This window comes from Cnephaeus nilssonii, assembly GCF_951640355.1.
Source record: "Cnephaeus nilssonii genome assembly, chromosome: 17".
NCBI lineage: Eukaryota > Metazoa > Chordata > Mammalia > Chiroptera > Vespertilionidae > Cnephaeus > Cnephaeus nilssonii.
Window position 1 is genome coordinate 41755863 of NC_137088.1, and position 26053 is coordinate 41781915.

The window sequence follows — 26053 nt, forward strand, 5'->3', positions numbered from 1 at the left end:
CCACACACACACACACACACACACACACACACACGAGCATTTCCCTGCTCTCGCACACTACGAGGACAGGTGGAGACAGAGCTTTCAACTCTGGAAAGTTTGCCAGCATCAAGCCCAAGTACGTAGATGGGGTACTTTGTATCCTACCAGTGCATCACAACTTGCCCTGCTATTTATTTACATACTCACTTCTGACCGACCATACATTTGCACCCTGTTATGCAGTTTCTAGAAACAAACTCGTGGCGAGCGTAGTCAGATGCTGGAACTGAGCACCAAGTGAGCCCTGGTTGGTCTCTCTGGCTTCCTGCTGCACCTGCCCTTATATCTGACCTTAGAAGTTCGTTATTATAAAAAAATCAGTTACAGGGTGAGTCATTGAAAAAGACAGAAACACATCTTAAGGCTTATTCTGACCTAGAATATATAACAACGTTTATTTGCCAATCTTTTGGAGTGGGGCCAAAGGGTTTCTTTGGGTATGTGCATCTACTGGTCAGACTTCCCATTGTTTTTCTTACATAAACTACATCTATTATGTACCCACAGTTTCCAGTTGTGTTTTACTTAAAAATAGAATAAAATAAAAATACATGAGAGGAAAGCTGAGAGCAATTCTGAAAGTTTATTGTGGTTTTTCCTTTATCTTTTGCTGTCATTTCGCCCATGTCCAATTCAACAACAACACCTTTAGCTATATTCCTTATCCAGTATTAGGTCAAGGCCTAAACCTTTACCCTCAATTCCCAGGATAATAACGCCCATTTATTGTGTGCATACTATGCGCGGGGCATTGCACATTATCTCAGTTATTCTTCCAACCACATACTCCTGTGATCAGGAAAGCAAGGCTCACAGGGACGAAGGGCCAGCGCAAGGCTGTGTAGCTGGACCACAAGGGAACTTTGAACCCAAACTGACTCTAAATTCACGGAGCTAACCAGTTCAGGACTGGCAGCCAGTCATCCAGCCAGAGTTCAGTTTTCCTTTTCCTGGCTTCATGGATGGCTGGTTGTTTAAAAGTGGCAAATTAGCCCGAGCCGGTTTTGCTCAGTGGTTGGAATGTTGAATGTTGGCCCATGCACTGAAGGGTCGTGGGTTCAGTTCTGGTCAAGGGTACGTACCTCGGTTGCTGGCTCGATCCCGTCGGGTGCATGAGGGAGGCAACCAGTAGATGTGTCTCTCTCACATCCATGTTTCTCTCTCTGTCTCTCCCCCTCCCTTCCACTTTCTCTAAAAACCAATGGAAAAAAATATCCTCGGGTGAGGATCAACAACAAACAACAACAAAAGTGGCAAATGAGTGGCGGGTAGGCCCTGCAGAGGTGACTCGGCCCCTTGTGTTTCAGAGCCCCTCTCTTTACCTTTCACTTGCTCCAACGAGGGTTCGTCTTATCTCCAATCTTTGTCTCTCTGCACTCTCATGTGTCTGGGCTGAAAAAAAAAAAAAAAAAAAAAAGAAGAAAAAAAGCAAGCCTGGATGTTACAGCTGAGCTACTTGTTCAGGATTTGGATTTTTTTTGTTTGTTTGACATTTGAGCAGAATCACAAGCTATAGAAAGTAGTAATTTCCAGACCTTTGAGGTCTGATTCACCAGCATAATACTGTAATTAAAGGAAAACCTGTATTTGTTTGCTCGATTTTTATCCTAACTCACTAGGATGTTGTGTAAAGAATGTACCTAGATATTTAGAAAATAGCATCTATTTCACTGTTAATCTTCATGGGCTTTCATGTTCAGATTGTCTCAGTTATCCTGAGGGTATGAGTCTGCCTGAGCCCTAAGTTCAGAGGGAAGTGACGATGGAAAGCGCCCTATCCTGACATGGGAAGGCAGCTGTGCGGTGCGGAGGCTAGGCATGCAGCTGCTTGCCAGTGTTCTTCGGAGGTACATCTATGAGGTACAGCGCTCCAGTGTAATGTTTTCAGCTGGTCACAGTGTTAATGAATTTTGAATTGAGGCAGTTATGATTAAGCCTGTTGCGTTTTCAACACTAATCATTATTAAAATGATGATTGATCTCAGTGATCATGAAACCATTAAGAAGGCATCTGTGCAGAATGAACGGGCTGCAGGCAGTTCTGAGCTTCAGCTAGCCAGACAGGACTTAGTGGTTGTGATTGCAGTTGCTTGTTTGTTGATGATCTTTCCTGTGTCTTTCTGAGCCTTCAATACTGTGTTTTGTCATAGAATATAAATGTTGGTTGGGGGTGGGGGTGGGGGGCGGTGCTTGGTGTGCCCCTTTGGGCCCAGCATTGTGGCAACGTCCAGTGAAGTCGAGTAGGATGATTTCTCAACTTCCTGGAACCTCACCCTTGATTGATAGGAGGCCCTCCGCCCACCCCCCTCCCGGGGCTGTGGAGACCCTCCTGTGGGGCAGTCACAGCACAGCTGCTGGTGGAGTGCAGACCACGTGCCAGGCATCTCCTATGAATCTCCTGAGGTGGGTGTGGTGTCCCCACTGAGAGCATGAGGAGCCACTGCTTGGGGGTCTCAGTGTGCTCCTCGGGGCCAGGACAGAACCAGGATTGGGACATGTTCATCTTCACCCACAATCTGGGCTTCCTGAAAAGAGCATTCTTTTGGGAGCTAGCTTCACAGTGAAGAAAGCTGAGGGAAGAATGCATCTCATTCAGTGAATGAAGACATAAACATGCTCTAAAATGACAGCCTTGGTGCTGGAGAGCCTGCCCAGCTGAGAGCTTTCTACCCTAGCTGACCACCTTTCTCAGGGTTAAGAGGAACCCCTTCTGCCCCTCGTAGCTCCTGGTGAATTAGATGCCCCTTGTGCTGACAGCCCTGTTCCCAGCGAAGCCATGTTTGTGCCTGGCCGCAGGCGGCCCTGTGCCTGCCAGAGGACGCAGCTTCTGTGGACCCTCTGGGCCTGCATGCACCAGTCCCAGGTGGGGACCCATAACCCAGGTCTTCAGATGCCCCCATGCTCCCCGCCCTGCTTCTCTCTGACCCGCTGGCCCAGTGGGGGTGCCAGTTTACTTCCTGTCCTGGAATGTTTATGAGCCATTCCCTGCGTGGACTCCAGGCGGATCAGGCTGTGGCCCACTGCCTCTTTTCCATGCCCAGCTCCCAGGGGTCCAGGCTGCTTTTCCCGCCGATCAGGCTGTGGCCCACTGCCTCTTTTCCATGCCAGCTCCCAGGGGTCCAGGCTGCTTTTCCCGCCTCCAGGTGCCCAGTGTGCTGGCACTGCCCTTCCCTCTGGGGGCTCACTTTCTCCATCTGCTAGAGGACAGTGCTGCCGGGCCTCTGGAGGGAGTGCCTTCTCTGTGGGCCCTTCAAGCCTTTGGTTGGTGCTCTTCTCCACCCCGTCCTCCCTCCGCCTTCGGTGCCCCCCTGCAAACGTAGTCATCTTCCTCCCCATGGAAACTCCCATCTTGGCTGGCCCACCTTGCTCTCCTCCCTCTCCAGATGAATGACCCTAGAAAGTGCTGACTCCAAGGTGGCCCCAGCTGATCTCCTAGGACGGGCAGGGAACTCACTGCCCAGCCCTGGCCCTAATCTGTCTCCTTACTTCATAAATTCAGTTCCTCCTCTAGAAACCCCGAGGAAATGGACTCCACGCCCGTCACTTCCTGGGTTGGCTCTTCCTATTAGGTTTGTTTCTTGGGTTTTGTGGACGTAGTGTGTGGGGGCAGAGAGTGTGCATGAGTAAGCATGAGAGAAAGAGAGTAGATATTTGTGTCCACTGTGGGCCCGGTTATTGGTTCTTACGGCTGTGGTTTTCAACTTCCTTTCTTCACCTTGGCCATCAGTAGTAGATACATTTTACATTGCAACTCACAAACATATATGTATATGTCATTAAAACATGAGTCTGATAAAAAAAATACTTCATAAATTCTGACATTTTCTATGCATCTTGATAATTTTCCATTCTATTTTATTTTCCAAAAATTGGTGGATATAAACCACAAAATTAACTTTGTATGTATTCCATTAAAAAAGCCCTCTCTCTTCCATTACAGTATAAACTCCATAAAGACAGGCAAATAGCAAATATTATTCCACTTCATATAATTGGTGCTCACTTCATATTGTCAGCTGGTTCTTCTCTCTCTGCAAATCCTTTGGAGAAATACTTTTCTGTGCAGAGAAATAAAAGATAAGGTGACTTGTGTCACTGATCTGATTTCCTTCTCTCCCATTAGCTGTTAGAAATTGCAGAGACATAGTAATAAAATATGTCTACACAGTATACATCTTTGTAATGGTCTTATTCCTGTTTCATTTTCTTTTCCTTGTTAATGTATTTATTTTTCTTATTTTTTTTCTAAATATTTAGAGTTTCATATGACTTTCATAAAAGATAGCTAAGGAGAAAAGCTTACACAAATCAGAAATACCTAAAAGGAGAGATAGAAAGTCTATTCTTTCCCCCCCTAAGACCTTGCACTCACAGGCAAGCCTCCTCACTTTTAGGTGTCTGCACTGCATACTGGCTTATTAAGAGACTAGTGGCCCGGTGCACAAAATTCGTGTACAAGGGGGTGTCCCTCAGCCCCGCCTGCACCCTCTCCAATCTGGGACTCCTCGGGGGATGTCCAACTGCCGGTTTAGGTGGACATCCATCTCGCAATCCAGGACCCCTGGCTCCTCACTGCTCACCTGCCTGCCTGCCTGATCACCCCTAACCACTCTGCCTGCTGGCCTGCTTGCCCCCAACTGCCCCCCCCGCCAGCCTGCTTGCCCCAACTGCCCCCCCCTGCTGGCTTGATTGCTCTCAACTGCCCCCCTGCTGGCCTGATCACCTCCAACTGCCCCCCCTACCAGCCTGCTCGCCCCCAACTGCCTCCCCCAGCCAGCCTGATCACCCCAATTGCCCACCCCTCCTGGCTTGATCACCCCTAACTGCTTCTGCCTCGGCCCTGCCACCATGGCTTTGTCCAGAAGGTCTCCCGGTTTAATTAGCATATTACCCTTTTATTAGTATAGATCTTTTCAGACATCAGGGGTCATATTATTTACTTATTCATATTATTTATACTATTCCTGTAGTAATGTATCCTTCCCTGCCCTTAGCATAGATCTGCTGCCTTCTCTTTAACAGCCATAGAGCATTCCCTTTCTTAACTACTTCACATTTTGATGTTCTTGCTGCTTAGAGTTCTTTTTTGGAGCGAGGTAGGTACTAAATAAAAACTTACTTTAAAAAGAACAGTAGAGATTATTAACTAGCCTTAGCCACCTGAACAAATAGAACCTTCTAGTGACGGCTTCTGGAGCCACTGTTTTCCTGGGAATGGAATTGCTGTGGGAAACCTGGGTGGGTCCGCAGAGGTTTGACTGGCAGGACCAGGTCATTGCTATGACCCTCCCCAGCTCAGAGCGGTTCTGCGGAGACTCATTCTGCTCAGTCATTGACTTGTGTATTGATTTCCACTTCAGGGCCACAACTGGGTGGTGCCTGGGTTTTAGCTTTATTTTACTTTCTAATACTAAAACAATGGCGAATTACCCTCATGGAATTAATCTGAGTAGATGCAGCAAACACTTTATCTCAGTTATAGACCTCACAGTTTGTGTTTTTAAACTTTGACTCATAAATTTATATAGAAATATCTATGTTCCTATGCTCTCAGCACATTCACTGGAAATAGGTGGCCATGAATGAGAGTTGTTCATCCCCCAAAGTGGATTTTTTGGTGGAGTAATGACTGGGGAGCTGAATGACGCCTGCTCCCCAGGGACCCCAGACGTCCCTTTTCTGTTAGCAGTGAAGGGGCAGGTAACACGAGGTCTGGGAGCTGGGCCCTGGTTCATCTCCCAACTGTCTGTGATAGCCCAGACAGACTGCTGGACAGGCCAGGGGGTAGGAGCAGGTTTAGACGGAGCACTTCTCTCCCTCAGAGGGCAGCAGTGCTGACCAGCAGGCCCCCTGAGGGACAGGCTGCCCTGTGAGCTTGCAGACCTGTGGGCCGGCAGTGAGTGAGCCATTGTCCAGTGCCGGCTTAGGGAGTAGTTAGCAGTTGCTCCGTGCAGGCCTTGTGCTGTTTTTGGGTGGCGGCCAGTGCTATTCAGGGCTTGTTACAAAGACACAACAGTAAAATGAACCCCCGTCATGGGAGCGTGCTGCACGCAGACCTTGGCTCATTGGCGCATGTGTTTACCCGTGTTGCCTCATTTATGCTCAACATCAAACCTGGGCACTTGCTCATCTTGTGATGAAGAAGCTGCAGTGAGAAAGTATAGTCACTTGTCTGAGTCCACAAAGCCAGTAAGTGGCAGAGTCAGGACCTGACCCCAGGCTCTGAGCCTCTGTAGATGGTGAAAGTGTTTCTGAGCCCCACCCGCCAGGTACCACCCCTACCATCAGCAGCTGTGACCTGCAAGGTACAGCTCAGGTTGCTCAGTGGAAGGGGCCTAAGTGACCCTAGGCTGAGGTCATTGTGGTGTGACAGGTGGAAAAGCACAAAGGCCAGGCGAGATTTGACAGGCATGGGAGGTGTGGTTCCCCACCAGGTAGGTGTGGTCAGGCCTCTTCCCATTGACCATGGCAGGAAGTTACTTAGAGCCTGTGACCATCATAGGTGAATGTAAACAGTGATCCCTTCTCGGCCTGTCTTACTCTGTCCCTTGGAGAATCGGCGGAGATAAGATGCTGGGAAGTTTCTTTCGCCCAAGTGCTGTGTCTAAAGGTGCAAGTGTACAGGGGAATGAGGTGAGATTGACTTATAATTCAGAGGTCAGGGGATTTAACTATATACAGTTCTAAAGGCTTTTCACCAGCTCCGTTCATGGGAAGAACGGAATGGCTGTTTTCTTGTCAAAATGAAATGTTTGGTTTTAAACGTGCTCATTTCCTGCCATTTTGAAATGTTTGCTCATTTCTTTTCAGCCAAGGAGGTAGACGTGTTGGAGCTTTGGCTTGTGTCACTAGAACTAACCAATGCCAAGAACAGGCTTCTTCTCTAAAACGATGGGTGTTTGGCAGTTGTCCCACGAGCCAGGCCCCACAGGTCACGGGGAGGCAGCGAGGCGCTCGGTCGGCCCCAGCAGGGCACGAACTCCCAGGGGTGCTCAACCTTGACCTGAGCTGTCAGAACAGGATGGAAGGCCTGACACTGCTTAGAAAGAAAGCATGGCTGCGACTCCAACCAGGAGAGGGCGAGAGGGACCCTGGCTGCGTGCTGGAGCTGCTCTTAGGGTTCCCGACAGTGACAGGGTCTTGGCTCAGATGCTTGGACATGCAGCCTTGGAGTCACAGCTCTGTTTGTCCTTTTTTGTGGATGATGCCGTCTTGGTCCTTACTGAGGCTAAGTGCTCAGTTCTCGGGTTGGGACGGTGAGAGGATTCTGCGGAGGGAGATACGATGGTTCCTGCCTCATACATATGGCACATCTAATAGGCCTACCTTCCCAGGGGACAGGATCTCCTGAAACAGGGCAATGCTGTGCCCATCTCTGCCCTCTTCCGAGGCCTTGAACAGAGTTGGTGCTCCAGTGTTTGTTATGGTTCACTTTCTTGATTAAATGCCAAACTCATGGCACAACTCTCAACTCTGGGGCAGCAAAGTGTTTTGACTCATGTGCCCACTCCAGTCCGTGGTGATGCGCGACTGGGCACCTAGTGAAGGTGCAGTAGGCTGCAGTGGGAGGGGTGCCAGTGATGACTGGTGAGTGATGTCGCCTGCAGGGTCCCCGGGCGCAGAGGCAGCAGGCACGTGGCAGACATTTGTCTTCCCTGATAAAGGCATCAGGCTTGCAAGAGGGGGCAGAGTAGTCTCCGAGGAAATAAAACTCCCTGGTCGTCCCTGAAAGGGTAGAACAGGATTTGGAAAAACAGAGAGAAGTGCTTTCGTCACGGAGTAGAGCAGTCACAACACGAGGGGTTCTAGTGGGTCTCACGTGTACGCAGGAGGTTATGGGAACTGGCGGGTGGGAGCCGAGGGAGCCGTGGAGAAGGAACGGGGAACGAGGTGGAGCGGGGGCCTGTACTTGGTGGGGTTGTTAGTATGTAGAACACAGACAGATTGTAGAGGTCCTTGGGGATGCCAGATGGAGGAATTTAGATGTGTTACGGTCCTGTGCTTTTTAGGAAGTTTTCCCAAATACTCCAGACACAATCAAGTGCTCCATCCCCCGTCCCCCCCTTCTCCCCGGCATTCTGCTTTAGCTTTGATTAGTGTCTGCTTTGAAATTTTTACATATGCACCTGATGTCCCCCTTCAGGACATGGACAACATCTTAGCCATCTTGGAAAACCCAGTGCTCAGGACTGCATCTGGTAGGGAGTAGACACCCCGTGAATGGTGTTGAATTAAATTGAAGTGGGGTATCTGAACTGCAAGGTGGGGTGGAGGTGGGCATGCCTTGACATTGAAGCTGGGTGAGGAAGGGCATGGCTGCCAACCGTACACTGCAGCTACTACCAGGGAACTGGGAGTGCATGTCCCAGGATGGGTGGGGTGGGAAGCAAGGCAAGTCCCGGGCATCAAGTTTACAGGAGTGTGTAATGTATAGAAACCAGCTGGAACTGAAGACAGCAGCAGAGAATGAATGAGATTGAAGGAGGCAGTTTAGAAAGCTAGAGCCTAGATGAATTCCCAGAGAAACCGGCTTGTAGGGCTCATTGGTCCTATGCATAGAGAGCCATCCGTAAGCCTGCGGGGCAGAAGGAATCACAGAGGAGTTGAATCTCTTGAGAGATGAGGAGCTGCTGAAGATTCTCTTCAATGCTTCAACTCTCAGAGAAGCAGAGTGAGCTTGTAGGACCCGTGTATTTATTAGCGAGGACTCTTTTGTTTGCAATTGGACAAAAGCCCAAACCCAAACTGTCTCCATTTTTTGGATTTTGCAGTTGAATAGCCCAAGGTAAAGGGGAGAATTTTAGCTTCAGGCTTAGCTTGACCAGGTGCTCAAACAAAGGCTTCAGAGCCAGATGCTTGCCTCTGTCTGAGTTTCTCTGTCTTTCTGCTTGACACCCCCATTTTCTGGCTCTGTATCTCAGAGCTACGTCCAGCCAGTGACGGTATTTCTTGCCTAGTTGCCGAAGTGAAAACCCCAGGATTAGCTCGCGTTGGACCTGGTTGACATGCGCTGGGTAACATGCCTATCCCTGAACTAGTAACCTGGGCCACATGCCGACCCCTGCAGCCCCTGGACCGAGAGTAGGAAAGGAGCAATTCTTGGGGGAAGATGAGGTGCTGTCACCTGGGGAGTTTTGCTGGGGGGCCAGAACTGTAACTAACCACCCCACCAAAGCTGCTTGTTTTGTTCTCGGCAGCAAAGCAGCAGCTGCCTCTGCTGTGCAGGTGAGCGAGCGGGCCACCTCCAGAGAGAGTTCCCTGTCAGCCTCCTCCGCCCAGGCGGGATGCCGCCCTCTTCCCACACACCTGCTGTCACTGGAGCTGGTCTCCGTAGAGTGTCAGCCAGGCCACCCTGCTGGCCTCCTCCATGTCCTCTCAGTACCTCCTGATGGCATCCTGGGCGGTGGCCCTTCCCACCTGGGTGGTGATGGGGTCACTGGACTGTAGGGGGTTTCAGGAGAAACATCTTCAGAGAGTTTCCAGATCTCCTCTCAGGCCGAGAGCTGTCCGCCCCTCCTGCTCCATCCCGCTCCGGGCAGCCTGTGACTGTGCCGTGTTTGACGGATGGTAGCGCTTTCCCACCTTTCATTTAATCTGATTTTCATTGTAGCCTGGTGGGTGGGGTGACTACCCTTGCTTTATAGAGAAGCAGAAGGGGTAAGTGACTCAGCCAGGGGTAAGTGACCCAGCTGACAGACTAGAATTGGACTTAGGACACAAATGTCATCTAAAGTTTATACTTTTAAACCAAAGGGGAAGAAAGCCAAAGGCAAACTGACTGTTCTAGCCAGCTTCTTCATGTAATGATGGTGTTAAAGTACCCACTGGAGGCCTGCTAAGTACATGCTTCATTAATACCTGCAGAGAGAAAAATGACCTGGGCTTCCATCCTAGCTCGGAGCCGAGGACACCTGCTGGTCACCCTCCTGTGGTTCGCCCCCAGATTTCACTAGAGATTGAATGGCTTATTGAGACCCTGTGATAGCAGCTCTGTGGCTCCCCAGTCGCCTCCTTGCGAGGGTCTCTCAGCAAGCCTGGCCTGAATATGACCCGGCCAATTGACAAAACAGCCGCTGCTCTTGGGTGGGTGTCTTCCAGGGCCTCACAGAACCTCCTGCCACCACCTGTGTCGGGGCTTTGCTCATCGGGGCCCAGGGAATCATAGTCTTATAGCGGGAAGAACTCATCTGTGCAGTCTGCTCATTTTACAGCCGAGAGACGGAGGCCACGCCCTGCAGCCCGGCACACGGGGGCCTTTCATGGCCTTCCTTGAGCAGTCCACTCAGCCTCGCCCAGTCCCTCCCACCTGCCCCCCACTCCATGTGCTCCCAATCTCTGGGCTGCTCCTCACCCTCACTGCCTTGCCTGTGCGCATACTCCTCACTGACTGGATGAGGCTGCGGTTAGGGAACACGATGGCTATGCTCAGAGGCTTTTCCTTGACACTTCGGGACAGCTTCCTGAAACAGAGCAAAGCCATGGGCCCCTTGTATTATTGCTATGGACTGTTTGCATCCCCCCCCCCCCCCAGATTTATATGTGGAAGCCTCACCCCTAAATGTTGGCATTTAAAGATGGGGCCTTTCAGAGGTAATTAGGGTGGGGCCCTCATGATGGGATTAGTGCCCTTAGAAGAAGAAGTGAAGAGAGGGGTCTCTCTCTCATTCTCTCTTTACACATACATGTATCAGGCAAAGGCCAGATGAGGACATAGTGAGAAGTCAGCCCCCTGTGAGCCAGGGAGCTCTCACCAGACACCAGATCAGCCAGCACCTTGACCTTGGACTCTCCAGCTCCAGAACTGTGAGAAATAAATCTGTTATTAAGCCACCCCGTCTATGGTATGTTGTTATGGCAGCCTGAGCAGACTAACATAATTATGGAACTTCTTAGCAGGAAGAGACACGGAGTAATGTTTGGTCGAAACCTCTCATTTTGCCTATTTATTCATTTATAAATATGAGTATTTTTATGACAGGCCTTGGAAATACAATGATGCATGAAACAGAAATGGTCTCTGATCTTAGAGAAATTATCATTTATTGGGGGAGTCAGATACTAAAGAGATAATTTCTAAAGAATTTAAAATTTGCAAATAAACTTATGAAGAAGTGTAATGAGTTTTGACAGCACCTAACTGCAGGCCCTGGTTTTGTCTGGGAGGTCAGCAGGGGTTTCGCTGAGAAAGTGTCATTTAAGTTGAGCCTTGAAGGAAAAGTAGAACTTAGCCCAATGAAAGCAGGTTGGTGGAAACCATTCTAGAAAGAGGGGACGGGAAGTAGACCTGCGTCGGGCTAGTAAAAACGGATATTATGTGTGACTCCGAGCTGGGCGTTCATCCCAGTCAGCAGTGCTGGGCTTGTTGTAGGCCTGCGTCGTTGTCGTGTGTGCTCACTGAGAGGGGGTGGGGCTCTCTATGTTGGGGGAGGCACACTGTGTGGGGCAAGCAGGGTGGGCAAAGGCATGGAGGCGGGCAAGCATCCGCATGGATCAAACAAGTACCAGTGCAGCCACGTTGAGGGTCCTGGCCCCTCCCACTCCCTGCCAGTTGCAGTTTCTGTTTCTCAAGGTTCTGTGTAGAGGTAAGTGGTTTAGAGACTGTTGATAGAGCCTCTCCTGTTTGGTGAAATGTCGATGTTTAGAGAAAATAACTCGGGTTTCAGAATTAAATTTGGAGCCTTTATTTCTTTGGTGGCTTGAGATCTCAGGAGGGGCTTTCATTCATATATAGATAGATTGGTCTCTGATTAAGAGGAATTGGTGGTTTCTTTTTTTTTTTATTAGCTATTAGCTTTTAACAAAATGTTTTTATTGATTTTCAGAGAGAGGAAGGGGGAGGGAGAGAGAGATAGAAACATCGATGAGAAAGACATCGATAGGCTGCAGCTGCCTCCTACAAACCCCTATCGGGAATGGAGCCCACAACACGGGCATGCACCCTGACTGGGAATAACACCAGCGACCTCCTGGTGCATGGGATGACGTTCAACCAACTGAGCCACACTGGCCGGGCTGGTGGTTTCTTAAAAGGAGGTTTGACTGGCCCTGCCCACCCAGGATCCCCTGTCACGTGACTCTGCCTGGCAAATGCAGAGACATTGAGGTGCAGGGATCATTTACTCTCTTTGTTTAGCCTGGGATAGGATTTTAAGGGGCAGCCCAGCCCTGGGACACCTCGGTTCATGTCCACTTCTGGAGGGTTCTTGCCTGCCTCTTTTAGCCCATTCCTTCATCCTTGCTGCTGTTGCTTCCGCCGTGCTGTCCTCCATCCTGGACAGACTCCAGGCCTTCTCCACAGACACCTCACCGGCCCCTCAGCTCCGTGCCCACTCCTGCCTCGCCCAGTTAGGAATCCAGCTTCCTTTTCATATGACTAACTCAACATGCTTTCCTCAAATGAGCAACTGTGTGTGTGTGTGTGTGTGTGTGTGTGTGTGTGTGTGTGTGTGTGTAGTGAATAATGACCTCCCCTTCCCATAATTGTTGTTTTGCAAGATGTTTTTTACATGACATTTGCTTAACGTGGAGGGGTATTTGTTGCGTAGGAGTCCTTTTTAACAGCAGGACTGGGGACCAGGACGGCACTGGCTTCTAAAGGCAGAGGGTCTGCCTTGCTCTCCAGGCTGATGTTGAGTTGACTTTTTGGCAGCGCCTCTGTGATAAAGCATCACATTAAAGCAAGTTGTATTTCTTATAGTCAGTTCCATCCAGTAATGCACTGAGGATTCTGGAAAGAGAAACCAAGTTCTTTAAAAAGGAGAGAGAAGAGGACAAGAGAGGGGGATAAAAGAGCCCTAAACAATTCAGTTATACTAATGGGCCTTGCATTATTGTGGCAAAATTACTTGTAAATGAAAGCCAAAGAGGAAAAACAAGCAGTGTTGGTAGGTGTACTCTCTGTTCCTTGCCTTGTTTTTCTGCTCTAAAGCATAGCACTGTGTTGACGTAGGCATGTAACTGCTATGAATATTGATGGCAGCAAAAGCTTCCTCCCCCTGTCTGGCCTAGTAAATAAAGCAGAAGGGATAAAAGGGGGAGCGAAATTGTAAAATCAGCATGCTGTTTTCAGCTTATCCTGTTCCCTTAGAACTCCAAGTCTCCAAAACATATTGACAATCCACATTTGGTGGTCAGGGTCTAATTTCAGTACAGTGGACTGCTATTTTCAGGGATTGTTGCTTCTGGTTAAAACAACAGAATAGCTCTTCCTTTTAGCTCTCAAAGTTAACGCCACTGCCTCACGGAAGCCCTCCTGGATGTCTCCTCCCCACCCAATAGCAAAGTGGGCCCCTGTCCCTCAGAACATCCACAGAGGTGTGAATGCCCCTCCCATGGCAGCACCCCGCTCAGGGACATGGCAGTGCACGGGAAGAGGAGCCGGGTGTTCATGGGAGGTTACAGGGAGTATGGAGAGTAGCCAGAGGCCTTGGAGGTCTGTGTGTGGCAGGAAGGGGGCATGCATGCTGCTGCTCTGGGAGCATTTTGCAACCTGCTCACGTCAGCCTGGACTGGCGGTGAGGTCATGGCCAAGGAAGTTCTCCACTGCCTAGAGGAGGGGTTGGGGTGCTTGGGATGAGGGAACCCCAGGACAGGGACTGCTTCTGGAGGAAGCATGGGTCTGGAGGCTGTGGAGGAGCTAGGCTTTAAAAATGTTTTTTATTAAAGTATAATTGGCATACAATATTATATTAGTTTCAGATGTACATCATAGTGATTTGACACTTATATACTTTACACTGTGATCACCCTTGTAAGTCTAGTACCCTTCTGTCACCATGCAAAGTTATTACGATATTATTGACTACATTCTCTGTGCTATATATTACATACTGTAGCATATTTATGTTATAACTGGAAGCTCATACCTCTTACTACCCTTCACCTCTTCCTCCCATCCCCCTATCTCCCTCCCCTCTGGCAACTATCAGTTTGTTCTCTATTTTATTTATTTTTACTATTTAAATTTATTTATTTTATTTTTATTGGATTTACTGAGGTGATATCCTATCTAATAAAAGAGTAATATGCAAATTGACCATCACTCCAACACACAAGATGGCCGCCCCCATGTGGACACAAGATGGCCGCCACAAGATGGCCGGCAGGGGAGGGCAGTTGTGGGTGATCAGGCTGGCAAGGGAGGGCAGTTAGGGGTGACCAGGCCAGCAGGGGAGGGCAGTTGGGGGGGCCTGTAGGGAAGGGCAGTTGGGGGGACCAGGCCTGCAGGGGAGGGCAGTTGGGGGGACCAGGCCTGCAGGGGAGGGCAGTTTGGAGGGACAAGGCCTGCAGGGGAGGGCAGTTAGGGGGGACCAGGCCTGCAGGGGAGGGCAGTCGGGGGTGACCAGGCCTGCAGGGGAGGACAGTTTGGGGGGTACCCAGGCCAGCAGGGAAGGGCAGTTAGGGGGGACCAGGCCTGCAGGGGAGGGCAGTTGGGGGGACCAGGCCTGCAGGGGAGGGCAATTGGGGGGAACCAGGCCTGCAGAGGAGAGCAGTTAGGGGTGACCAGGCCGGCAGGGGAGGGCAGTTAGTGGTCACCTGGCAGGCAGGCAGGTGAACAGTTGGAAGCCAGCAGTCCTGGATTGTGAGAGGGATGTCCCACTGGGATTGAGCCTAAACGGGCAGTCGGACATCCCTCGAGGGGTCCCAGATTGGAGAGGGTGCAGGCTGGGCTGAGGGACACCTCCTTCCCCCCCCCCTTCCCCCCGTGCACGAATTTCGTGCACTGGGCCTCTAGTTTGTTAATAAAATTATATAGGTTTCAGGGGGTACAATTCTATAATACAATATCTGTATATTGTTTTGTGTGTTCACCACCCCAAGTCAAGTTTCCTTCCATCATCATTTATCCTCCCTTTACCTTTCTTCTCTGTTTTGATGAGTCTATTTTTGTTTATTCTTTTTAGATTCGACGTGTAAGTGAAATCATAGGTATTTGTCTTTCTCTGTTTGATTTATTTCACTTAACACAATACTCTCTAGGTCCATCCATGTTGTTGCAAATGGCAAGATTTCATTCTGTTTTATTGCTGAGTAATATTCCACTGTGTATATGTATACCACATCTTTATCCATTCATCTATCGATGGACACCTAGGTTGCTTCTATATTTTGGCTATTGTAAATAATGCTGTGGCGAACACAGGGATGTATATTGAACTAGGCTTTTAAAATGGAAAACACACTGACTCTGGCTAACTCACTGCACATAAGAATTTATTAGGCTGCCATGACGGTGTGCTGAGGATCAAGGGTACTCTGAGGGCAGGATCATCTGAGAAAGGGAGCATGCCAATAAGTAGACTATGGCCTTTCCATCCTGAATTCACCCCTATTACTGTGCGTGTGGATGAAGAAGAGGGTGCTCACTAAGTGTTTCCTGGGCCAGGCTGACTTGACCTCGTGCACGAGGCATCTTAATAAGTGAATTCCTGGCTTCACTGTCCTGACCTTGGTGACGTTCCTCAGGTCCCACAGCGTAGAATTCATATCAGCAGAGGACGTTATGGCCCATATGGAAGAGTTTCGTTCCTGAGGATTTTTCATTTAGTTACTATTTACCGGGGAATGCCTCTTGTAAAATGAATCACACACATCTCGGTCGGCCCATATTTCTAGGAAAGCTGAAGTTGTATAAAGAAAACCTTTATAAAAGAGGGAAAAGGCAACATTTTTAGGCTGATGGGTGTGTTTTCCTTACTCGTGGAGATGCAGGAGCTGGAACCGGGAAGGTTCTAAGAGTCATGTAGCACAAGGACGGAGTCTCAGAGGTCTGTGGCAATCGTGTGGGAATGACTGCTGGGAAGAGAAGGTTGAACCTGGCCTGGGAACATGCGTGGTGACCACTCAGCACTCAGCAGGATCATCTGAGAAAGGGAGCATGCCAATAAGCAGACTATGGCCTTTCCATCCTGAATTCACCCCTATTACTGTGCGTGTGGATGAGGAAACTTAGGTCCGGAGGAGAGGGGGGGCTTTGCCAAGGTCACCTTGCTGCTCAGTGACAAAGCTGACCCTGACTTAGAAGTCAGATATACACCCAAGATCAAGAGAGGGTCAAAGCAGACACATCTTCCTCTCTTCCACAGGACGTTTTGTTCAAAGCTGCCGTTGGAATCGTTGCTGCACCCTCATGCTTTTCTGGGCCCGGTTTGGCAGCCTCAGGAGGAAAACATGCTGCGTTTTGCAAATGTGTGCAAATAACAAGCATGCCTGTTATGTCCTAGCAGTCTCATTGCACATGCATCAGGGCAGGTGGCAAAATGCAATCATACAGCCCCCAGTGAAAAGAGGGTTATACTTAGCTGCTTATGAGGCATTCAGTGTGAGAAGGAAAATGCCTTGCTGGCCCAGGTGCAGTGTTAATGGTTCCATTTCTCGTAATGAAAATTTGACTTGGAGAAAAATGCTTGGAAATTGATTCTAATATTTTAATCTGTATTTTAATAATCTTTTCTCCTTCTTCTCCCCCCTCCCTTTTCTTTGTTTTTCTTCACAGGAAAAAGTAGAATATGCCTTCCTGATTATTTTTACAGTCGAGACATTTTTGAAGATTATAGCTTATGGATTATTGCTACATCCTAATGCTTATGTTAGGAATGGATGGAATCTACTGGATTTTGTTATAGTAATAGTAGGGTAAGTCCCTTTGGGGGGAAATGTTTGTTTGGAAAATGGGAGGTGGGAGTAACAGAAGAACTGCGTCTTTTGAGGAAATATGGTTATTCCTCTGTGCCAGTGATTGCAGCCAGACCTGGCAGGAGTCCTTTGAAGACTGGTGATGCTGCTGTCAATCTCCAGGCAGAACTGGTTTGAAATGCTCTTATGGTTTTGCCCTGACCGGTATGGTTCAGTGGTCGTAGCATTGGTCCATGCACCAAAGGGTCGAGGGTTCGATTCCAGGTCAAGGGCACATACCTGGGTTGCAACTTTGATCCCCAGCCCCGGTCAGGGCACATTGCGGGAGGCAACCCATCGATGTGTCTCTGACATCGATGTTTCTCTCTCTCTCTTTCCCCTCCCACCCAACCTTTCATTCTCTCTAGAAATCAATGGAAAAAATATCCTCAGGTGAGCACCAAAAAAAAAAAAAAAAAAAAAAAAAAAAAAAAAAAAAAAAAAAAAAAAAAAAAAGAAAAGAAAAGGAAGAAAGAGAAATCTCTCACGGTTTTTACTCGTGCTTTCAGAAATGGCTGTAGCAGGAAGTCTAAGCTCCTGATGTGAGAGGGTTCATCTTATAGGGCCTCTGGCTTCCACAAATAGGCCAGCCCTACTGGTGATCTGAGTCAAATGTGTAGAGCTCTTATATTTAGCACCCTGTTAAGTTAAAAAAAAAAAAGCCTCAGAATAGTAAAAAAAAAAGTAATAAATCCTTATAGCAGTGAGGTACTCTGCTATTTAACATCCCTTGAGCAAAGCTATTAATTCTTTCTGCTGACTTGTGGGGAAAAAACTTTGGCATGCTGCTATCCCATTTTAAATAACAAAACAAGTGTCTGAATAATATCAGATATCTGGCATGAAATGAAATAAGCCAGAAAATGCAGAGAGGCAGGCATTATCCCGAAATCCTGTCACAGGAAGAAGACACCAACAGTTTTATTTAAAGGAAAATGGTAACATGAAAACCAGTGGCCTGTGTTATTCTGGTCCTTCCACACCTGGAAATGTTACCAGCAAGAGAAAAACGAATCACTGTTAAAGGAATGCTGGCTCTTTGGACCAAATACCCACACGGAAAAAGAAACTATATCCCATTGCTGGGTCTTCGTTACGCAGCTACAAAATGGGTTGCTCCTAAAATTACATTTGGTCTTATAGAGAGAGATTGTTAAATGACCTCTCTGTTTTCATCTCTATGACTTGTTCAATTACCTTTTATCGTTGAGCAAGATAATTTATCTTTTGGATTATTCTTTTATCATGAATCCCTTGGCTTTTGATGGGGAGACTAATCTAGTTGGATATTGGGAGAGTGGGGAAATTTTCGAGCCTCTAATTTCAAACCTTTGAAGTTAAAATGGGATCCTCAGTGGTAGCCCAGTGGGATAATTAGACTTATGGGGGAAAAGTTAGCTTTTGCAAAACTCACCATAGTATATTGGCATCTAAGGTATGACAGCCAAGGTAGTGAGGCTAAAATGAATAGGTGATAGATATGTCTCATACCTTCCTGTATTTGGTGAACTCTAACAGGAATGGCTAGCAGGACCCTTGCAGGTCTCTTGATTCTGGAATAACCTTGCTGTGCCTCTCCTGACCCTGGACTTGGTGTTCAGCTAGAGGATGGAGATCTTTAGCTCCATTTCTTTGTCCCTGCCCTACAGTCACCTTGGCTTTCTGCCTGGAGACATTTTTCAGACTGTAGTACAGCACAGAGAGGGAACCCAGGTACAGTGTGGTGGTCTTGTTACGTTGAGACAGAAACAAGAGGTCAGGGAGGCTGAGGTGGCTGAAATTTGAGAGGCATAGTGTGGAAGGGGAGGGAGCTATTCAGAGAAAGAGCTCTATAAATATGCCTTGGGGTCCTCTTGCGTTTTGACTGAATGTTCAGCTACAATTAATGGGGTGAGATTCTGTGAGGCCAGGCAAAGAACACTGTTAGGGAACACCAACCAGTGTGGAAAGATGTCATTGAACACCCTGGAATGTCAGTAGAGACTCCAGAGGGACATTAGTATTGGGGATAAACTAGCTTCAGGCAGGGGTTGACTGACTATGGCCAACAGGCCAAATCCAGCCTGCCATTGATTTTTGTAAATAAGGTTTTATTGTAACAGTGTCATATATTTGTTCACACAGTTGAATTGAGTAGTTTAGATCCACAATGTCTAAAATACAGGGTGGGGAAAAAGTAGGTTTACAGTTGTGAATATCTGAAACACAGAGTTTATTCTTGTGTTATTACTTATTAATTAATGTATTATTTTCCATATTGAACAACTGTAAACCGACTTTTGCCCCACCCTCAATTTGCTATCTGGCCCTTTACAAAGTAAATTTGCCAGCCTCTGCTGCAGAGTAAGGATTACCTGAAACCCTTACTGATAATGTTTGGAAAGAAGCCTAAAAAGGAGAAAACTGATATGCAAGTAACCTAACTGCCCGTCAAAGAAAACGCCACACTCTTTAAAAGAGGACAACAAAATCCAGACATTTTACAATGTGTCTAGCATCCAGCCAAATATCCCTAGGCATCTGAAGAAATGTGACCCATAACCAGGAGGAAATTCCATCAATAGAAACAGACCTGGAAATGACAGAGATGATGGAATTAGTAGAGAATTATTTTACAGTACTTTAAAAATAGCTATTATAAATATGCTTATGGATTTAAAGGAATGAATGACTACAGTGATGGAAGAGGGACAATATAAAAAACACACAAATGGGATTTTGAGAGCTGACAAATATCTGAAGTGAAAATTCTCTGGATTGGCTTAACAGCAGGTTAGACATAATAGAAGAAAAAATATCAAGGATCATGAAGACATTGCAGTAACACAAAGAGTAATGATGGATACAAACATGCATATACCTGGTGACTCGTGGGACAATATCAAGTGCTTTAGCATACAGATACTCGTATTTGGCATCCCAGAAGAGAGGAGATAGAGGGGAGACAGCAAAAACTATTTTAAGGAATGGCTCCAACTTTTCTAAATGTGATAAAAAATATAAACTGAAAAATCCAAGAAATTAAAGCAAGATAAGCATGAAGAAAACTACATCAAGGCATTTTATAATCATAATTGAATTGCTCAAAACCAAAGAGGAAATCTTAAAAGCAATCAGAGAAAAAAGATGTTACAGACTTTTGGTAAGCAACTATGCAAACCAGAAAGCACTACAGCGACATCTTTAAAGTGTTAGGGAACCTAATTTTTTTATTCACTGAAGAGATCTCCAAATTGAAGTAAAAAAACCCCAAAACTTTTTCAGACAAACCAACGCTGAGAATTCATCACCAGTAGATCTGCATCTCAACAGACGTTAAAGGAATATCTTCACACTGAAGGAAAATGACACCAGATAGAAATGTGGATCTACAAAAAAGGAATCAAGAATGTCAGGGTAAATATCTAGATAAATATTAAAACACTTCTCATTTTAAAATCTCTTTAAAATTAATTTATTATTCAAAGCAAAAACAATAACGTATTATGGGGTTTATAGCTTCTATAAAAGTAAAATACATAATAATAGTACAAAGGGCAGGAACAAGGAAAAAGAGCCATATACTACTGCAAAGCGCTTGTATGGTAGGTGAAGTGACAAAATATTAATTGAAGGTAGACTGTGATAAGTTAAAGATGTATAGTGTAAACCCTGGAGTGTGGACCAGCAAACTTCAGCCCATCCCTCCCTTCCCCCACATTGACAAGTGTCTTGCTGTTTGCTTTAATAGATAAAATTTTATTGGAAGACAGTCACATTCATTCATGTCTATGGCTATTTGGTATTAGGATGGCAAAATTGAGTAGTTGTGACGGAGACTCTATGGCCTGAATATCCTACAAGGGATACTTTCTGGCACTTGAGAGAAGTTTATTTGCTGACATTTGTTCTAGAGGAGCCACTAGAAAGATAATGAGATATAGCTAACAGGCCTGTATTGGAGGAGATTAAATATGTTTTTGTTTTTGTTTTTTTAAAGCTCAACCCAAAAAAGACAGAGAAGGAAAAACTAACAATGGACAGAGCAATAGAAAAGAAATAACAAGATGGTAGATTTAAACCCAGATTTATAAACCCTTATTAGAACCCAGAGTTTCAGATTTTATATGTTAAAAAATCCCCACTCTATAGTGTCTATAAAAAACTACTTTAAATATAAAGACACAAACAACTTGAAAGTAAAAGGACAGAAAAATACATACAATGCAAAAACTAAGAAAATCCTGAGTGGCTATATTAGTAGCCAATAAAGTAGACTTAAAAACAAGGAATATTATCAAGAATAAAGAGAGAAATTTCATAATAATAAAGGTTGTCATTTAAGTAGAAGATGCAATAATCCTAAATATATATGTGCCTAATAACAAGGCTTCAAAATACACAAAGCCAAAACTGATAGACCTGAAAGGTGGAAGAGACAAATCTACAGTTGTAATTGTACATTTTAATGCCCTTGAGGAGTGTTGATAGAACATGTAGACAGAAAATCACTATGGACACAGGGAGGTTTGGACAGTACCACCAATCAACTTGACTTAATTGACATTTTTAGAACATTCCACCAACAAGAGTAGAATACACATTCTTTTCACATGCACATGGAGTATTAACCAAGAGAGACATATTTGGGGACATAAAACAGGTCTGAGTGTATTTAAGAGGATGAAAATGTTTTCTGAATGATTTAGCAATGTTTCTTGGTAAAAGGTCAGTATGAAAAAAACCCCTGAGAATTTCTATGTAATAGTCATGAACTATTGGAAAATGAAAATTTAAAGACTGCTATTTACTGTAGCATTAAAAAACATGAAATATGTAGGGATAGTGAATTGAAAGTGACTAAACCTTTCTGGGAAACTAAAGAAGACCTAAACAAGTGGAATGATGTACAATGCCATAGATTAGAAAACTCCATATTGTTAGGATATCAGTTTTTCTCAAATTAAGCTACAGAGTGAATCCTAATCTAAATCCCAGCAAGATTATTATATAGATTGACAATTGATATTTGAAAATTTAAATGGAAATTAGAGAGGCTCTAGAGTAGCCAAAGACATATTTAAGAACAAAGCTAGAACCTGGTTTTAAGGTTTACTATAAAACTACAGTAAATAGTCCAGACAGTGTGATATTGACATAAGGAGTAGACATCAAGATCAATGGAACAGAATAGAGAGTCTTGAAATAGACTCATAAAATTGGTTTTATTTTTATTATTTTTTAAATTTATTTTTATTGATTTCAGAGAGGAAGGGAGAATGAGAAAGAGATAGAAACAACAGTGATGAGAGAGAATCATTGATCGGCTGCCTCCTGCATGCCCCACACTGGAGATGGAGCCCACAATCCAGGCATGTGCCCTGATCAGGAATCGAACCGTGACCTCCTGGTTCATAGGTTGATGCTCGACCACTGAGAACACCAGGCAAAAAGCATTTCTTTCCCCCCCACCCCCCCCCCCTATAAAATTGGTTTTAGACAAAAGTTCCTTGATCATTCAATAGGTTGAGGAAACTGTTTTCAGCAAATGGTGCTGGAACAACTATTTCCCCCATATACCTCATACTGTATATAGATACCACCTTAACAGATCCTAGACCTAGGTGTGAAAGTTAAAACTATAAAATGTTTAGGAGAACATCTTTATGACCTTGGGGTAGGCAGAGATTTCTTAGGACACAAAAAGCACTAGCCATAAAAGAAATCATTGAAAATTTGGACCTTATCAAAATTGAAAACTTTTCTTCAAAAGACAGTGTGAAGAAAATGAAAAAGTAATGCACTGATTGGGAAAAAAAAAATTCACAGTACATACTGATTAAAGATTTGTATTCAGAATATATAAAGAACTCCAACAACTCTTACAACTCAATAGTAAGAAGACAACCCAGTACATTAATGGGCAAAATATTTGAACAGATCTTCACAAAAGAAGTTATGTAAATGGTCACCAAGCATCTGAAAAGATGTTCATCATTAGTAATTAGAGAAATGCAAATGAAAGCCACAAGGACAGCGCTTTCATACCCACTAGTATTACTGAATGTAAAAAGATGGAACTACCAAATGTTAACCAAAATATGGATCAACTGAAACTCATACACTGCTTGTAGAAATGGAAAATGGCACAATCATTTTGGGAAAGTTTGCCAATTTTTTACAATATTAATCAGATACTTACCATATGACCATATTACCAGTATTATTAGTAGGCCCTTAGCCAAGCTAAGGGAAAATACATGTTCACAAAGAGACTTTATTTCATAATAAAGAAAAGGTGGTGGACACAACCCAAATATCTCTCAACAGGTGAATGGGTAAGTCATTGTGGTATCACTCAACAATAAAAAGAAATGAACTGCCGAGAAATGTAACAACTTGGATGACTCTCAAAAACATGGTGAGCAAAAGAAGATAAACAAAAAAGAACAAGCTGTATGATTCTGTTTATATAAGAGTCAAGAAAAGGGAAAAAGCCCCAACTGATAATCAGCCAACCCATGGCTACCCAAGGCTGTGCTTGGAGGGAGGAAGACTACCCCAGGCGGGAGAGAACTTTTGGAGATACTAGATGTTTTGATTGTGGTGTCAATGCTTAGGCTTATACTTTTGTCAAAACATGTCATTATAAGCTTAAAATGGGTGTATTTTATTATAAATTAGCAGCTATAACATTCTTTTTGAAAAAGTAAAAATTCAAGGAAGTTAAAATACTAGAACTGGAATTGTTGGTCTTTTTTTGTTAAATATGAAAAACTTTAGAACATTACATTATTCTTCTAAAATATGCACTAAATTGTAGTCAAAGAATGGAAGAAAAGTTTAAAAAGGGTGAAATATTAAATGATGTCTTCACTGGAATCAAATTCCTACTCCTTAAAGTTTCCAACTACAAACTGTATCTCAATCCAATGGATTTTCCATTCCAAGTCAGCCATGACCTGCTTTTGTCAAGATTCCTAGTAACAGAGACATTGGGAAAGTAATTGATAGGTCTAAAATGTGACCATACGAAGACTCAGTGGGTCTACCAGAGCTGATACTGTACCCTGTCGAGGAGCGTTTGATCTGAGCCACTGTTATCCCGCACCTCTGATTTTTGATGAACAGAGCATTCAGGCTCTTCACTTAAGCTTTGTGAAGAAGGACGTGCAGAGCTCATTCTGGTGCTTCTGACTTGAGTCAGGTTAGGTAGCTGCTTGCCTTTTTTCTCCTGTCTTGGGGTAAATTTTTATAAATTGATTTTTAGACAGGGAAGGAGGTGTGAGGCTTGGGGAAGGGAGTGGGGGGAAACATCCGAATGTGAGAGAAACATCAATCGCTGCCTCCTGCATGCCACCTACTAGGGATTAAGCCCACAACCCAGGCATGTCCCCTGACCAGGAATAGAATGGGGGACCTTTTGGTGCATGTGATGGCGTTCAACCAACTGAGCCACACAGGCCAGAGCTTGGGGTAAACTTTTAATAATAATCTAATATCAATTACTTTCTCCTCATGTCCTTATCTCTCTTCAGGCACATGGTACATTTTTTTTTTTTTTGGTTAGGGGTGGTGTTGAAGGGAGTAGAATCACAGAATATTAGGATGGGAAGGTGTGGGGCTCTGGATCATTTAATCCCATTTTCTCATTTTACACAGAGGAGACTGAAGCCCAGGGAAGGCGAGGGGCTTGCTTTAATGCCTCCTAGCTCACAGGAAGGAAGCCACTTCCTGTCATGGCTGTCTGGAAACAACAGCCAGCTTCCCTCTCAGACTCAGCTTTCTCTGTAGTGGGAGAGAGACATTATTCACCTGTTTTCAAGGACATTGCTGAAGAACGGGGGATAAAGGACCACAGAGTGTACATTGCAAAACACTGGTACTTGAAAGCAGTCTTAAGTCACTACCTGCATAAATTACTGGCCTCACCCTTTGGGATGAAAATTCCTGTGGCTGCCACATTTCAGAAAAGTTTGAGGTTTTCTTTCTTCCCCTTTCTTTGTTTCTGTGAAGCTATAAACTTATTTGGAGGGCGACTTTGAACTTTAGCCTTGCTGCAGGGGTTTACAGTCATTAAAAAACGATGCTAATGAGAGAAACCTGTCATCTGAAGCTTTGAAAAGGTAGAGACTGACTCAGTTCCCCCCCTCACCCGCCTGGGCTCATTGCTAATTGCTGCAGTGTTATTAAAACAAACGACTGGACTCGAAATGCCCCGGAATGGCATGTCTGTGCCTGGTCAGGGCTGCACGTCAGACCACCCTGTGTTTTATGGACGTGGTGTCTTGGCCATCAGTGGCGTGCCAGTGGGGGCCGAGTTTCTGCTTTGGCTGCTAATTAAACTTTAGAAACCTTTTCTTTGTTGCTGGGCCAGTCATTCCCACAATCTGATTGGCCGGAGTTGATTCTATTTGAAATGGGCAAATTTATATTTATCCTGAAAAAAAACAAGCAGCAATTCCAAAGAGTAAATGTTTATTTGAAAGAGCAAAAGTAACTGTCAAATGAGCAGATCGCTTGGATACAGCTTTATCCGAAAAACCTTCTGAGAGTAGGAAAAAATTTGTCGTGGCTGCCAGATGCAATGTTATTCACATTTCAAAAGAGAAATGCTGATCTTCATACCTCAGGTTGCTGCGTTTGGCCTTTGCACAGCTCCCTGGCCTCTGGTTTACATCACTGTGCACACATCCCTACGGGGGTGGAGGTGGTGTATGGCAAGCATATCGATGAAGATGCGGGACTTCGAAGTCAATATTCGTACATTGAATTATTCATCAAATATTTTTGAGCACCTCTTACATATCAGGAACTGTTTGCTAGAAGAGACTCAATGAACAAATGAACAACACAGGCTAAAATTCCCTGCCCTGTGGAACCTACGTCCTCATGGGGCCAACGTACCTGGATCCATACGTTAGTCCTGCCACTGGTTTTGTGAACTTGGGCACATCCCTTGCTCCCAGGAAGCTTGTTTCCTCGGCTGTAGAATGGTGTTAATAATAATTGCTCCCGCAGAACGTTTTGTGAGGATTAATGACATGATGTACGTAAAGTAGCCAGCACCTGGCGAGTGCTCGGAAATGGTAGCCGTTATGATCATTGTTGTCGTTATTCCTGTCGGGGCAATTCCGTTTGTCATCGTTGGACCCCAGTGAGCCCCCTCTGCCATGCTGGTGGACTTGCGTGAGGACGTTCCCTTGGCAGAGAAACAGGAGATCAGTCCATGACCCAAATCATGTTAGACGCAGGGGTCACCTTCTGGAGTCACAGCCCGGTTCTTGCCTTGGCCTTGCTTTCCCTTTATTCAAGCAGCAGCCACGCAGAATTAGCCCTCGTTCCGAAATAACTGCTG

At 45.5% G+C, this 26053-nt stretch overlaps 1 protein-coding gene across 6 annotated transcripts in view; it reads left to right on the forward strand.

Annotated features, from left to right (window-relative positions):
* CACNA1D (calcium voltage-gated channel subunit alpha1 D) overlaps positions 1 to 26053 on the forward strand; it is a 298642-nt gene that overhangs the window by 124553 nt on the left and 148036 nt on the right. For all 6 annotated transcript variants that reach the window (XM_079794704.1, XM_079794707.1, XM_079794705.1 and 3 more), the window contains exon 4: positions 16538 to 16677. In XM_079794704.1, coding sequence (XP_079650830.1) covers positions 16538 to 16677 — 140 coding nt within the window. The remainder of the gene's footprint in view (positions 1 to 16537; positions 16678 to 26053) is intronic.